Source organism: Oncorhynchus mykiss, chromosome 30 (assembly GCF_057628025.1).
Source record: "Oncorhynchus mykiss isolate SJ-2025 chromosome 30, ASM5762802v1, whole genome shotgun sequence".
NCBI lineage: Eukaryota > Metazoa > Chordata > Actinopteri > Salmoniformes > Salmonidae > Oncorhynchus > Oncorhynchus mykiss.
In genome coordinates, this window is record NC_143051.1 from 29,394,258 (window position 1) to 29,410,098 (window position 15,841).

The 15,841-nt window shown below is 42.9% G+C and overlaps 1 protein-coding gene across 31 annotated transcripts in view; it reads right to left on the reverse strand.

The window, feature by feature from the left end:
- Positions 1-15,841, reverse strand: part of LOC110488241 (A-kinase anchor protein 9) — a 124,850-nt gene that overhangs the window by 32,033 nt on the left and 76,976 nt on the right. For 24 of the 31 annotated variants that reach the window (XM_090227995.1, XM_090227982.1, XM_090227993.1 and 21 more), the window contains one exon: positions 4,594-4,756. In XM_090227995.1, coding sequence (XP_090084121.1) covers positions 4,594-4,756 — 163 coding nt within the window. Of the gene's footprint in view, positions 1-4,593; positions 4,757-6,286; positions 7,606-15,841 lie in introns of those variants that run through there. The other 7 variants (XM_090228006.1, XM_090228005.1, XM_090228002.1 and 4 more) reach the window with 2 other exon arrangements.

Genomic DNA, 15,841 nt, shown 5'->3' on the forward strand with positions numbered 1-15,841 from the left:
CAACAACTAGTCCCTGGGCACCGATGACATGGATGTCGATTAAGGCAGCCCCCCGCACCTCTGATTCAGAGGTTGGGTTAAATGTGTTGGACAAATTTCGGTTGAATGCATTCAGTTGTGCAACTGACTAGGTATCCCCTTTCCCCTTCTTAAAGGTCTATGTCTCGCTCTAATGCTCTACTATAAAACCTATCCTCTGCGAAACATAATACAGAACTACATCATAACTCCCCCCAAGAGACTTGAGTGGACTCAGAGCCTGGCTAACATTTTCAGAATCAGGCGACCATGAGCCTGTTCCTCCTGTTTTCATTGAAATCAGTTTTCCACACCAAAAGCGAAGTATTACATAGTGAATCAGACAGGACAAAAGCAGGAAATCATTACGGCTTGACATTAACCGTGTTTGAATATGTGGATGGGGGAGCAAACACAATGGAGGAAGACCGAGTCATTTTGGTTGGAGGCGTGCGCGAAAGCTTTTAAGCGCCTGAAATGCATGTTGAAATATGTAGGCTAATACAGCCAGTCAAATCACGTAATTGCAGGTAGTAGTGATTTATTAAACTTTAAATGTCTGGGTGATGTTTTCTTTTTAGTATACGAGTCTGTGAATAAGAATGTCCTTCTACCCTATGTGTGAGTCATGGAAAAAAAGCAAATGTAGAGGCAGAAACACTTAAAGTACTCTCCTTATCTTATTTGTCCAGCTACATTTGGCTGCGTGTATTTACTCTATTTAAAAAATAACTGCAAGTCGCATTTCAGAAACGTACGCAGATGAAGACATATCCCAAACTTCAACAATGCTGGTGAACATTTCAAAGGTTAGCATTATCACCAAACATCAAGCAGCAGTTGGGAGATGACTTTATGAAAGCAAATATTTTTCATACTTCAGAATCCTATCACATTTGACATATATACAGTTGATGTCGGAAGTTTACATACATCTTAGCCAAATATATTGAAACTCAGTTTCACAATTCCTGACATTTAATCCTAGTAAGAATTCCCTGTTTTAGGTCAGTTAGGATCACCACTTTATTTTAAGAATGTGAAATGTCAGAATAATAGTACAGAGAATGATTTATTTCAGCTTTTATTTTTCACATCACATTCCCAGTTGGTCAGAAGTTTACATACACTCAATTAGTATTTGGTAGCATTGCCTTTAAAATTGTTTAACTTGGTTCAAACGTTTCGGGTAGCCTTCCACAAGCTTCCCACAATAAATTGGGTGAATTCTGGCCCATTCCACCAGACAGAGCTGGTGTAACTGAGTCAGGTTTCTAAGCTGGTGTAACTGAGTCAGGTTTCTAGGCCTCCTTGCTCGCACACGCATTTTCAGTTCTGTCCACACATTTTCTATAGGATTGAGGTCAGGGCTTTGTGATGGCCACTCCAATACCTGACTTTGTTGTCCTTAAGCCATTTTGCCACAACTTTGGAAGTATGCTTGGGGTCATTGTCCATTTGGAAGACCCCTTTGCGACCAATCTTTAACTTCCTGACTGATGTCTTGAGATGTTGCTTCAATATATCCACATACTTTTCCTACCTCATGATGCCATCTATGGTGTTTAGTGTACCAGTCCCTCCTGCAGCAAAACACCCCCACAACATGATGCTGCCACCCCATGCTTCATGGTTGGGATGGTGTTCTTCGGCTCACACGCCTCCCCCTTTTCCTCCAAACATAACAATGGTCATTATGGCCAAACAGTTCCATTTTTGTTTTATCAGACCAGAGGACCTATCTCCAAAAAGGACGAGCCTAGGACCCATGTGCAGTTGCAATCCGTAGTCTGGCATTTTTATGGCGGTTCTGGAGCAGTGGCTTCTTCCTTGTTGAGCGGCCTTTCATGTTATGTCGATATAGGTCATTGCTAAACATCCATTTTCAGGTCTAGCCATACATTTTAGAGTTGATTTAAATCAAAACTCACTCGCCCACTCAGGAACATTCAAAGTCTTCTTGGTAAGCAACTCCAGTGTAGAATTGGCCTTGTGTTCTAGGATATTGTCTTGGTGAAAGGTGAATTCATCTCCCAGTGTCCGTTGGAAAGCAGACTGATCCAGGTTTGCCTCTAGTATTTTGCCTGCTATTCGGTTTATTTTTTATCCTGAGAAGCTCCACAGTCCTCATGATGTAGCCACCACTATACTTGAAACTATGGAAAGAGGTACTCAGTAATGTGTTGTATTGGATTTGCCCCAAACATAACACTTTGTATTCAGAGTAAATTGCTTTGCCACTTCTTTTGCGGTATTACTTTGGTGCCTTGTTGCAAATAGGATGCATGTTTTGGCATATTTTATTCTGTACAGGCTTCCTTCTTTTCACTCTGTCAATTATGTTAGTATTGTAGAGCAACTACAACGTTGTTGATACATCCTTATTTTTCTCCCATCACAGCCATTACACTCTGTAACTGTTTTAAAGTCACCATTGGCCTCATGGTGAAATTCCTGAGGTTTCCCTCCTCTCTGGCAACTGAGCTGGGAAGGAAACCTGTATCTTTGTAGTGACTGGGTGTATTGATACACCATCCAAAGTGAAATGAATAACTTCACCATGCTCAAAGGGATATTCAATGTCTGCTTTTTTTTAAACCCATCAACCAATAGGTAACCTTCTTTGCGAGGCATTGGAAAACCTCCCCAGTCTTTGTGGTTGAATCTGTGTTTGAAATTCATTGCTGGACATAGGAACCTTACAGATAATTGTATGTGTGGGGTACAGAGATGAGGTAGTCATTCAGAAATCATGTTAACCTCTCTTGGGTAGGGGGCAGTATTTTGACGTTTCGGATGAAAAGCGTGCCCAAAGTAAACTGCCTGTTACTCAGGCCCAGAAGCTAGGATCTGCATGTAATTGGTAGATTTGAATAGAAAACACTCTAAAACTGTTAAAATTGTGTCCGAGTATAACAGAACTCATATGGCAGGCGAAACCCAGAGGACAAACCCCCCCCCCCCCAAAAAAAATAATAATAATTCAGCCTACCACTATTTTCAATGGCTATCAATTCTATTATAAGGCCAAGTCCTCCCAGATTGACACCTAGGGCTTCCACTAGATGTCAACAGTCTTCAGAAAGAGTTTCAGGCTGGTTTTCAGAAAAAGTTTTTCTAGGTGGCTCCCATTTTGGCTGTAGTGTTTCCAAGTGTGCGGAAGAGATCATGTATTTACGTATTAGGGTACCTAAGGTTTGATTATAAACGTTGACTTGTTTGGAAAAGTTTATTAGTAACGTTTGGGATTCATTTTGTATGCATTTTGATGGAGGGAAACTGGGTAGATTATTGACCGAAGCGCGCCAGCTAAACTGAGTTTAGGATATAAAGGACATTATCGAACAAAAGGACCGTTTGTGATGTAACTGGGACCTTTTGGAGAGCAAACAGAATAAGATCAAAGGTAAGGCATTTTTTATATCGTTATTCCTGACTTTCGTGTCACACCTGCCCGGTTGAAATGTGTTTTTCATGTGTTTGTATGCGGGGCGCTGTCCTCAGATAATCGCATGGTATGCTTTCGCCGTAAAGCTTTTTTGAAATCTGACACAGCGGATGGATTAAGCTTTATTTTTATGTATTACACTTGTGATTTTATGAAAGTTAAATAATACTGTAGTTTGAATTTCACGCTCTGCAATTTCACCGGTTGTTGGCCAGGTGGGACGCTACCATCCCACCTGCCCATAAGAAGTTAAACACTATTATTGCACACAAAGTTGCACACAAAGTGAGTCCATGTAACTTATGTGACTTGATAAGCAAATTTCTACTTATTTAAGCTTGCCATAACAAAGGGCTGAACATTTCAGCTTTTAATTTTTTTATTAATTACTACAAAATTCCCAAAAACATAATTCCACTTTGACATTGAATATTGTCTGTATGCCAGTGACAATTTTTTTTAAAAATTAATTTAAAATTCAGGCTGTAACAACAAAATGTTGAAATAGTCAAGGGGTGTGAATACTTTCTGAAGGCACTGTACATGTTACTATTAACAAGCCAATGGATTAAAATATGTCTTCATTTGCTTAACAGTGTGTGGAACTGAGCGTTGTTAGTGAATCGGGTGGGCTGTGTCACATGTGTGAACCTGTCACGCCTCTCGTCGGTCAGCTGTTCCTGATAGGGATGTCACATCATAATCACTACCTCCGACAAGGATGTTTGGCATGGAGCATTGAATGTGCTGATGGCGCAGAATGTGTCACTACACTATTAAAAACATGGTAAATTGGAGCATAAATCTCTTAATACTAGATTTCAAATGTGTATGGAAATGTAATTGTTCACAAACAATTGATAAATCTTAATTACACAGACACTTTCCTTTGCCATCTAAAGTACTCACACACCCTCTCTACAGTATATATTAATTTATGTTTCACCCACAGATCCCCTAGCCATCTGACTCACCAAATCACACAACACACACCATCCCCCACAAACAACCCCAGACACACACTTCCACTCGTCATATGGCATTCTCACTGCCCTTCAAACACCCACACACCCACCCACATTTAAAAACAACCCCATCCACAAACAACACCCCCCCCCGCCACTCACCCTCAGCCCTGTGGAGCTCCAGGGCCAGCTGCTCGCGGGCACGCCCCTCCTCCACCAGCCTCTCCTGCAGATCCTCCTGCCGCCGCAGCAGATCGCCCATCTCCTGGTTGTGGCGGAAGGACTCGCGCATCAGCTCCGTCTGGGTGACGCGTGCATGTTCCAGCTGATCAGGGTTGGTAAGATGGGTGGAGAGACAAAGATAATGACTTTAGTGAGCAAAGAACCTATAAGGAAATACTGGTTGAGGTGGTGAATAATTCTGAGTTAGAAGTTCCGATACACAAAGCCTTGAAACAAGTTGGTCCACACAGTGTGGCTGAGTTGGTAAAAAAGCATGACACTAGCAACACCAGGGTTGTGGATTCGATTCCTACTGTGATCACATATACAAGAAATGTGCGCACTCAGTGCACTGAAAGTTGTTTTGGATTTTAAAAATCTGCTCAATGGAACATGTTATATTATTAAATATATCCCATGCCATGAATGAATGGGCATCTCTTCTGTCATTTAGGACATAACCTCTCATTATGGACAATATGCTGAGCCTTGTGACAGTCAGTATAATGTCATATTTATGATCACCAGTAATGGTTTCCAGTTAGTGTCCTAAGAGAAAGTAAAACAATTATGACCAATTAATCAAAGCTGTAGCCCACTTCAGGATAATGGATGATTTCACTTAGCACATAAGATACACAGAGTGAAACAGTGGGTTCACAACACACATGGCCTGTATTGTTATGCTTAAAGGAGTATCCCAATAACAACTACAGGGCAATGTACAGATGTGTGGAGATGGTTAGCTGTATACAGTTCAGCGGTAAGTCTTGAGTTGTACAGTGGCACATCATGACAGTGTAAATATTCTCACTCGCTTCAAGTACTAACATACTGAATCTGCATAGCTACAACTAGGCCTATTGCCTTATCATTGTGGGATAATTGTACACATGCAGTAATTTTCTCTAAAGTTATGTTGGTGAAAATGCATGCCATATAAGTATTCTTATTAAAATGAGTAAACCTATGCCCCAGTTTGACACTGATCAAGGAACCAACATAACATGTATGACATGCCATTTCAATCATAACCCTTTAACTTCGGACACAGATGAGGCACGTTTAGTAGACATTGCCCTGTGACGCATTCACAAAAGCCTTCTTTCCTGGCTGAATTATCATGGAATTGCTATGGTGCAATAAACCCCTGACTTATTAGCACCACAACTCACATGCAGTTGGTTTTACAGGGCGAGACTCCCACAACAGCAAAGGTCATACTGCAACATTATGACAACCAGGATGTAGTCACGCGACTGTGCCACGCTGAAATCTTGGAGTCATTTTTTGCTCACCTGCTCAGATGAAAGCAGAGTAGGGAGATCTAGGACTGTATACAATACTCTCACTGTGTTTTACACTGCACAAGTTGCTCAGTCAAAACTATTGCTGCCAATTAAGTTAGCATGATAATGTATACGTGTAGACTCCCGATATAGCAGGGGTATGTAAAGTCATGAACTGTATAAAATAATGGACAAAACTGTGGTTTAGAGCATCAAGTCAGCCAAATGAAAGACACTTTCTTTCAGATAAATAAGATAACTGTCCAGACGGAGTCAGATTTACTCACTAGTTATACAGTTCCATATAGGTTACATGGCAGGCCAGCAGCTGAATGGTAACTTACTGTATAGGGTGGTGTGGGGAGGGAGATCTTAGAGATCACCTTAAGGAGGTGACCATTGGTCCTGTGGTTGACGTGTGATATTTGAGTCTGTACCACCACCGCGTTTTTCTCATTGAGGACGCTCGAGAGGGGGAAAGGCCGGGGCAGGGGCACACGAGATTCCACCTCGTACACATCCTGATCTTCCCCTTCCACCCACATGGCCTGGTGGCTCGAATTCCAGTATGAGCGGTAGGAATCCATGGTGGTAGACAATTTAACTGCTTTCAATGACCTACTAGTTTATCCTTGTAGTGCTTTCCATCCTCTTCCCTCCAGTGTTCCTTTCAGCATCTACAATGCACCTGCTACCATGGATGGAGTCTTCAGCGGAGGCCCGAGAGGGAACAGCAGCGGTGAGCAGACAAGTCCCGATGACGTAGCTGGGTTCTAGGCAACAGTTTCTACGGAGCTGCCAAGCACAGAGCCTTGGGTAAACAAACGAGTCGCAATTCAGACTCAGATCCACGAGCATGGCGTACCACAGTGAAGAGACAAAAAAGGTCCCAGGTAAATACTGAGAACTAGGTAAACTCTTGAAACAACAAAACAAAGTTTTAAGTCAGAAAATAAGAGATACCGGTAGTGCTTCTCCTCGTGTAATCCTTCCTGGGGGAGAAAGTTTGAAGTCACATCTTGCACATGTGAATCCTGAGTGCAACTGGGGAGGGATAAAATAAAGAGAAACCTAGCTTTAAGATCCTGTGCATCTCTCTCAGTCAGACTTTTCTCTCTGTCTATTTTACTCACTCTTTCAGAGCACAGCGTGACCCTGCCCCTCAGCAGTACTCACTCCCACTCCCTCGCTCGCCCTCTCCCTCCCTATGGAAGCTCATTAACAATTCCATGCCGCCACAGCAACGCAGCACAGATCCGCAGGGAAGGGAAGCCTCCCGGTCCCCCCTTAACTGCTTTACACAATGGGCAGCCAACCAAGGGTGAACTCTGAAGCCGCCAGTGGGGCTCTCGCTGCACTTCTTTCTTTTCTGTCAAACTCTCTCTCCCTCTTTCATTCTCCCTCTCATTCTTGATCTATCCCTGTAGCCTGTAACTTCTTTGTTGTTTGTCACCAGTTTTCTAGCTCATTCTAGCTCCATGTTCCTCACTCTTGCCCACTCCCCGTCTCTACTAATATCCCAGCCTGACTTTCACTGTGTATCTCGGTCTCTCGAAACAGACACAAAAGAAGAGGTTGCGGTCTAAACTGTTCTCCCAGAGTGTTTTGCAGCAGGCAGGCAGGCAGTCTCTCTCCCTCTCTCACTTCCTGGATCCATAGCATCGGCAGGGTATTGTTCAGTGAAAAGGGGGAGGGAATAGTCAGCGTGGTTTCAACCCCCTGGGCTAGTTGGGCAGGTACAGCTTTGCAAATAGACATTTTCCCTCTCCCTCACACCCCCATACACACACAGCCTTTTTGCAGGAGCTTGTCAAACCAGATTTATATTCCACGTCATTGCAGATGAATTGACTTAGGCATTGTCTCCTTCGATCTTGTGAGCAAGTGAACTGTAAAACAGTAATGGACCTACACAATCAACACGTCGGCCCAACATGTCGCTCTCAATGATCTATAATAGGAGGATTAGTGAGCAACACCTACTCCAGCAAATTATTTCCAAAGCCAACTGACAGGACACTTAACATTCCAGAGAAACTCATTACATCAAGCCTTATTCACACAACCTGGCCCTCCAGACAGGAAACAACGATCCACAATCATTAATGATCATTCACTCACAAGGAACCAATGCAGATCTAATCAATTCATTCTGGAAGGAATAACTTTAAAGGGATAGTTAGGAACTGTCCCCACAGTCATATGAACACGTGGATACAATTTGTTATGCATCTGTGTCCAGTATGAAGGAAGTTAAGAGGTAGTTTCGTGAGCCAATGCTAACTAGCATGGTAGCTATTCCCATACAGTGGGGCAAAAAAGTATTTAGTCAGCCACCAATTGTGCAAGTTCTCCCACTTAAAAAGATGAGAGGCCTGTAATTTTCATCATAGGTACCCTTCAACTATGACAGACAAAATGAGAAAAAAAATCCAGGAAATCACGTTGTAGGATTTTTTGTGAATTTATTTGCAAATTATGGTGGAAAATAAGTATTTGGTCACCTTCAAACAAGCAAGATTTCTGGCTCTCACAGACCTGTAACTTCTTCTTTAAGAGGCTCCTCTGTCCACTCGTTACCTGTATTAATGGCACCTGTTTGAACTTGTTATCAGTATATAAGACATCTGTCCACAACCTCAAACAGTCACACTCCAAACTCCACTATGGCCAAGACCAAAGAGCTGCCAAAGGACACCAGAAACAAAATTGTAGACCTGCACCAGGCTGGGAAGACTGAATCTGCAATAGGTAAGCAGCTTGGTTTGAAGAAATCAACTGTGGGAGCAATTATTAGAAAATGGAAGACATACAAGACCACTGATAATCTCCCTCGATCTGGGGCAAGATCTCACCCCGTGGGGTCAAAATAATCACAAGAACTGTGAGCAAAAATCCCAGAACCACATGGGGGGACCTAGTGACTGACCTGCAGAGAGCTGGGACCAAAGTAACAAAGCCTACCATCAGTAACACATTACGCCGCCAGGGACTCAAATCCTGCAGTGCCAGACGTGTCCCCCTACTTAAGCCAGTACATGTCCAGGCCCGTCTGAAGTTTGCTAGAGAGCATTTGGATGATCCAGAAGAAGATTGGGAGAATGACATATGGTCAGATTAAACCAAAATATAACTTTTTGGTAAAAACTCAACTCGTCGTGTTTGGAGGACAAAGAATGCTGAGTTGCATCCAAAGAACACCATACCTACTGTGAAGCATGGGGGTGGAAACATCATGCTTTGGGGCTGTTTTTCTGCAAAGGGACCAGGACGACTGATCCGTGTAAAGGAAAGAATGAATGGGGCCATGTATCAGCAAGGGCATTGAAGATGAAACGTGGCTGGGTCTTTCAGCATGACAATGATCCCAAACACACCGCCCGGGCAACGAAGGAGTGGCTTCGTAAGGAGCATTTCATGGTCCTGGAGTGGCCTAGCCAGTCTCCAGATCTCAACCCCATAGAAAATCTTTGGAGGGAGTTGAAAGTCCGTGTTGCCCAGCAACAGCCCCAAAACATCACTGCTCTAGAAGAGATCTGCATGGAGGAATGGGCCAAAATACCAGCAACAGTGTGTGAAAACCTTGTGAAGACATTTGACCTCTGTCATTGCCAACAAAGGGTATATAACAAAGTATTGAGATAAACTTTTGTTATTGACCAAATACTTATTTTCCACCATAATTTGCAAATAAATTCATAAAAAAATCCTACAATGTGATTTTCTGGATTTTTTTTTCCTCATTTTGTCTGTCATAGTTGAAGTGTACATATGATGACAATTACAGGCCTCTCTCATCTTTTTAAGTGGGAGAACTTGCACAATTGGTGGCTGACTAAATACTTTTTTGCCACACTGTATATGTCCAGTCATTGCTCTAACGCAAGTTAGCAATTGCGATAACGCTAGTTGGCAACCTCCAAACTGAAAGCAGAGACATAGAAATGGTATCCATAAGCTCATCTGACTCTGGGGAAGTAGATAAAGGGCCTCATTGGCAAAATCCCAAACTATCCCTTTAAATGAACCATTCGGTCTTGTGAAGGCGGAGAGCTTGATTGATTTCTGAGCTTGCCTTCCCATCACTAGGCAGTTACAGTGCCTTCAGAAAGTATTCATACCCCTTGACAAAAGGACTTTCACTTTCTTGCTCTGAAGTTAATCCAGCGTTTATTTGGCTGTATGTTTGGGGTCATTGTCCTGTTGGAACGTAAAATCTTCGTCCCAGTCTAAGGTTGTTTGTACTCTAAAGCAGGTTATCATCAAGGATTTTCCTGTATTTTGCTCCATTCACTGTTTCCTCTATCCTTACCAGTCTCCCATTTACCTGCCACCGAAAAGCATCCCCATAGCATGATGCTGCCACCACCATGCTTTACGGTAGGGATGGTGTTAGACAGGGGATGAGCAGAACCTGTTTTTCCTCATAGCACTTTGCATTCAGGCCAAAGAGTTTTGTCTCACCAGAACACCATATTTTGCCTTATGCTCTCAGTCTTACACGTTCCTTTGAGCAAATTCTGTGTGTGCTGTCATGTGCCATTTTCTCAGGAGTGGCTTCAGTCTGACCACTCTCCCATAAAGCCCAGATTGGTGAAGTGCTATGGAGACTGTTGTCCTTCTGGCAGGTTTTCCCATCTCAGCCAAGGAACTCTGAAGTTCTGTCAGAGTGGTCATTGGGTTCTTGGTCACCTCCCTGACCAAGGTCCTTCTTGCTCATTTGCTCAGTTTGGTCCGACAGCCAGCTCTACCCACAGTCTGGGTAGTTCCATATTTTTTCATTGATGGAGACTACTTTGCTCTTGGAATCTTTCAACACTCTAGAAATGCCAGTTCCACTGTGTTTTTTCATTGTTCCCCTCTAATCATTGACTGACTTGGGATAACAGGTGGGTGCAATTCATTATCAGGTAGAACAAAAAACCAGCAGGCTCTGAACCTCATTGGGTAAGAGTTGAATGCCCCTGGTATAGTTTCAACTGTGGGACCTTATATAGACAGGTGATTCTGAATAATGTCCAAACAATTGAATATGACATAACACATATGGAATCATGTAGTAACCGAAAAAATGTTAGAGTTCATTAGAGTTACCAGCCTCAGAAATCGGCAATTAACTGCACCTCAGATTGGAGCCTAAATAAATGCGTCACAGAGTTCAAGTAACCTACACATCAACACCAACTGTTCAGAGCAGACTGCGTGAATCAGGCCTTCATTGTCGAATTGCTGCAAAGACACCACTACTAAAGGACACCAATAAGAAGGAGAGACTTTCTTGGGGCAAGAAACACAAGCAATGGTCATTAGACCGGTGGAAATCTGTCCTTTGGTCTGATGAGTCCAAATGTGAGACTTTTGGTTCCAACCGCCGTGTCTTTGTGAGATGCAGAGTAGGTGAACGGATGATCTCAGCATGTGTTGTTCCCACTGTGAAGAATGGAAGTGGTGGTGTGATGGTGTGATATATTTTGAATTCAAGGCACACTTAACCAGCATGTCTACCACAGCATTCTGCAGCGATACACCATCCCACCTGGTTGCGCTTAGTGGGACTATCATCTGTTTTTCAACAGGACAATGACCCAAAACACACCTCCAGGGTGTGTAAGGGCTATTTGGCCAAGGTGGAGAGTGATGGAGTGCTGCATTAGATGACCTGGCCTCCACAAATCACCCGACCTCAACCCAATTGAGATTGTTTGGGATGAGTTGGACTGCAGAGTGAAGGAAGCAGCCAACAAGTGCTCAGCATATGTGGGAACTCCTTTAAGACTGTTGGAAAAGCATTCCAGGTGACTGCTTCATGAAGCTGACAGAGAATGCCAGTGTGAAAAGCTGTCAAGGCAAAGGGTGGCTACTTTGAAGAATCTCATATAGAAAATATATTTTTATTTGGTTACAACATGATTCCATGTGTTATTTCATAGTTTTGATGTCTTCACTATTATTCTACAATGTAGAAAATAGTCAAAACAAAAGAAAAAGCCCTGAATGAGTAGGTGTCTAAACTTTTGACTGGTACTGTATGTAAATTAGATATTTCTATATTTCATTTTCAATAAATATTTTCACTTGTCATTATGGGGTATTCTGTGTAGATAGGTGAAAAAATATACATTTTGAAACCAGGCTGTAACAACAAAATGTGGAATAAGTCAAGGGGTATGAATACTTTCTGAAGGCACTCTCTCACTGTTTTGAAATGACACTTAGTATTTGACATGTATTCACATAATCCTCGGTCAACATTCCATACAAAAAAAAATATATTTTATTGATTTAAGGTTGAAACTTTAAACTCGCCGACTGGTTCAGAGTACACAAACTGCTGACTTTATTGGGCTGTCCGGGTTGGGAGCTAGAGATATTGTATTTATCTCCACACACGGACACACAGTCTATCTGTGTAACATCAAGCTAAAGTTACAGGTGGCTTGTTTGGTTTTTAAACACCTGATATCAGCTCTCTTAAAGGTGTATTGGAATATGCTTATATCATACAACATGTTTCAAGAGAAGTTTCCACACAAAGTTGAGCCTTTTTCCATCAAATGGAAGCAAGCAGTGAATCACTAAAACCTACACTGACCCTAGCACAACATTATTTCAATGTTAAACCAATGTTGATGTTTTATGGATCAACACAACCATCATAAACTCAGTGATTTATGTAGCGTTGACACTACATTAATTATTGTCCTCAACTACTACACTGAGTAATAGGACAAACGGAAAAGAAGAAGTAGCATGATGCAGAAACTGTACCACATTTGAATGATGTATAAAGTATCTCTAGGTTGACAGATGCATAGGTAGACAGATGCATACGGGCAGTAGTAGCCTGAGGGGGAGGAGTCATCGGAGTTCAACTGGATTAGAATAGGGGAGGAAGGGAGACAAAGCTCTATGCAAATCGGCCAGTATCTACAGGCAACCGCTAGGAATGAGACAGCCCTATTGTGTGGTGAATGAATTCTAGCTACAGCTATCTCCTTGCAAAGAGGATTCTGCAGTCTCATCTCTAAAGGGACTGGGTGTGACCAGACTCAAATACCACAGGGGGTTATGACTGTGCAAAAGGCATTGTGTATTGTCAGTGACTGGCCATTTACACTTTTGACAATAACTGCATGAATGTCATGTATTTCACAAAGAGTACATTAATGTAGTTGTAGCTTCCTAGAACTTAACAGCCACAGCTAACTTGAATTAAGTAACAATATGGGAATATTAAGACCACGTTTAGGTGACAAAGCCATTCATTACCAACAGTTGTACAGCGCTGGTATTTTGCTCACACACAGTACCCGGAACGGTGTATTTACAGTATGTGGCCTACCGCCAGGGCAGTGATGATACCAGTAAAGCAATATTATATTCATGCCAAAAATGAAAACACAAAGCAGACCGAACTCTTTGGTCCTTTAAAAACCTGCTGTATGTAAAATATTGTGTGCTATAGCTTGGAAAACAAATGTGACTCTGGATGACAACATGATGTTTGTTTCCAACATCAGAGCTGTTTTCCTAAAGAAGTTAAATTCGCTATGTGTTTTGTTTCCTTGCCGCGATACTAATGTGAATAGCAAAACTGATATCACTGATATCGCTAGAATAAAAAAAAATGATAGCGATAGATACAGTGAGTATTGGGACAATTATTTTTTTTTGATGATGTACCTGCTCGTCAAACATCTCATTACAAAATCATGGGCATTAATATAGAGTTGGTCCCCCCTTTGCTGCTATAACAGCCTCCACTCTTCTGGGAAGGTTTTCCACTAGATGTTGGAACATTGCAGCAGGTACTTTCTTCCATTCAACCACAAGAGTATTAGTGAGGTCGGGCACTGATGTTGGGCATTTAGGCCTGGCTTCGCAGTCAGCGTTCCAATTCATCCCAAAGGCATTCGATAAGGGTTGAAGTCAGGGCTCTGTGCAAGTCAGTCAAGTTCTTCCAAACCGATCGACAAACCATTTCTGTATGGACCTCACTTTATGCACAGGGGCATTGTCGTGCTGAAACAAAGTTTGAAGCACAGAATTGTCTAGAATGTAATTATATGCTGTAGCATTAAGATGCCCCTTCACTGGAACTAAGGGGCCTAGTCCAAACCATGAACAGCAGCCTCAGACCATTATTCCTTCTCCACCAAACTTTACAGTTGGACTGAATCATGGTGAAGCGCGATTCATCACTCCAGAGAATGCGTTTCCACTGCTCCAATGGAGGAGAGCTTTACACCACCCCAGCCAACGCTTGGCATTGCGCATGATGATCTTTGGCTTGTGTGCGGCTGCTCGGCCATGGAAACTCATTTCACGAAGCTCCTGACGAGCAGTTATTGTGCTGATGTTGCTTCCAGAGGCAGTTTGGAACTAGGTAGTGAGAATTGACTCTTACGCGCTACGTGATTCTGCACTCGGTAGTCCCATTCTGTGAGCTGGTGTGGCTTACCACTTCGCGGCTGAGCCATTGTTGCTCCTAGACGTTTCCACTTCACAATAACAGAATTTACAGTTGACCGGGGTAGCTATAGCAGGGCAGAAATTTAACAAACTGACTTGTTGGAAAGGTGGCATTCTATGACGGTGCCATGTTGAAAGCCACTGACCTCTTCAGTAAGGCAATTCTACAGCCAATGTTTGTCTATGGAGATTGCATGGCTGTGTGCACGATTGTATACACCTGTCAGCAACGGGTGTGGCTGAAATAGCAGAATCCACACATTTTAAGGGGTGTCCATGTACTTTTGAATATACCGTGCATTTGGAAAGTATTCAGACGCCTTAACTTTTTCCATATTTTGTTACGTTAGAGCCTTCTATTTTTTTCCCCCTCATGAATCAATTCAATTGATTGGACATGATTTGGAAAGGCAAACACCTGTCTACACCTGTATGTCAGATCAAAAACCAAGCCATGAGGTCGAAGGAATTGTCCATAGAGCTCCAAGACAGGATTGTGTCGAGGCACAGATGTGGGTACCAAAATAATGTCTGCAGTATTGAAGGTCCCCAAGAACACAGTTCCATCCTTAAATGGAAGAAGTTTGGAACCACCAAGACTCTTCCTAGAGCTGGCTGCCCGGCCAAACTGAGCAATCAGGGGAGAAAGACCTTGGTCATGGAGGTGACCAAGAACTTGATGATCCCTCTGACAGAACTACAGAGTTCCTATGTGGAGATGGGAGAACCTTCCAGAAGTACAATCATCTCTGCAGCACTCTACCAATCAAGCCAAGATGATTGAGTGGAGAGACGGAAGTCACTCCTCAGTAAAATGCACATGACAGCCCGCTTGGAGTTTGCCAAAAGGCACCTAAAGACTTTCAGACCATGAGAAACAAGATTCTCTGGTGTGATGAAACCAAGACTGAACTCTTTGGCCCGAATACCAAGCTTCACGTCTGGAGGAAACCTGGCACCATCCCTACGGTGAAGCATGGTGGCTGCAGCATCATGCTGTGGGGATGTTTTTCAGTGGCAGGGACTGGGAGACTAGTCAGGATCAAGGAAAGATGAACGGAGCAAAGTACAGAGAGATCCATGAAGAAAACCTGCTCCAGTGCTCTTAGGACCTCAGACTGGGGTGAAGGTTCACCTAACAACGACCATAAGCACACTGCCAAGACAACACAGGAGTGGCTTCGGGACAAGTCTCTGAATGTCCTTGAGTAGCCCAGCCAGAGCCCGGACTTGAACACGATAGAACATCTCTGGAGAGAACTCAAAATAGCTGTGCAGCAACGCTCCTCATCCAACCTGACAGAGCTTGAGAGGATTTGCAGAGAAGAATGGGAGAAACTTCCCAAATACAGGTGTGTCAAGCTTGTAGTGTCATACCCAAGACTCAAGGCTGTAATCACTGCCAAAAGTGCTTCAACAAAGCACTG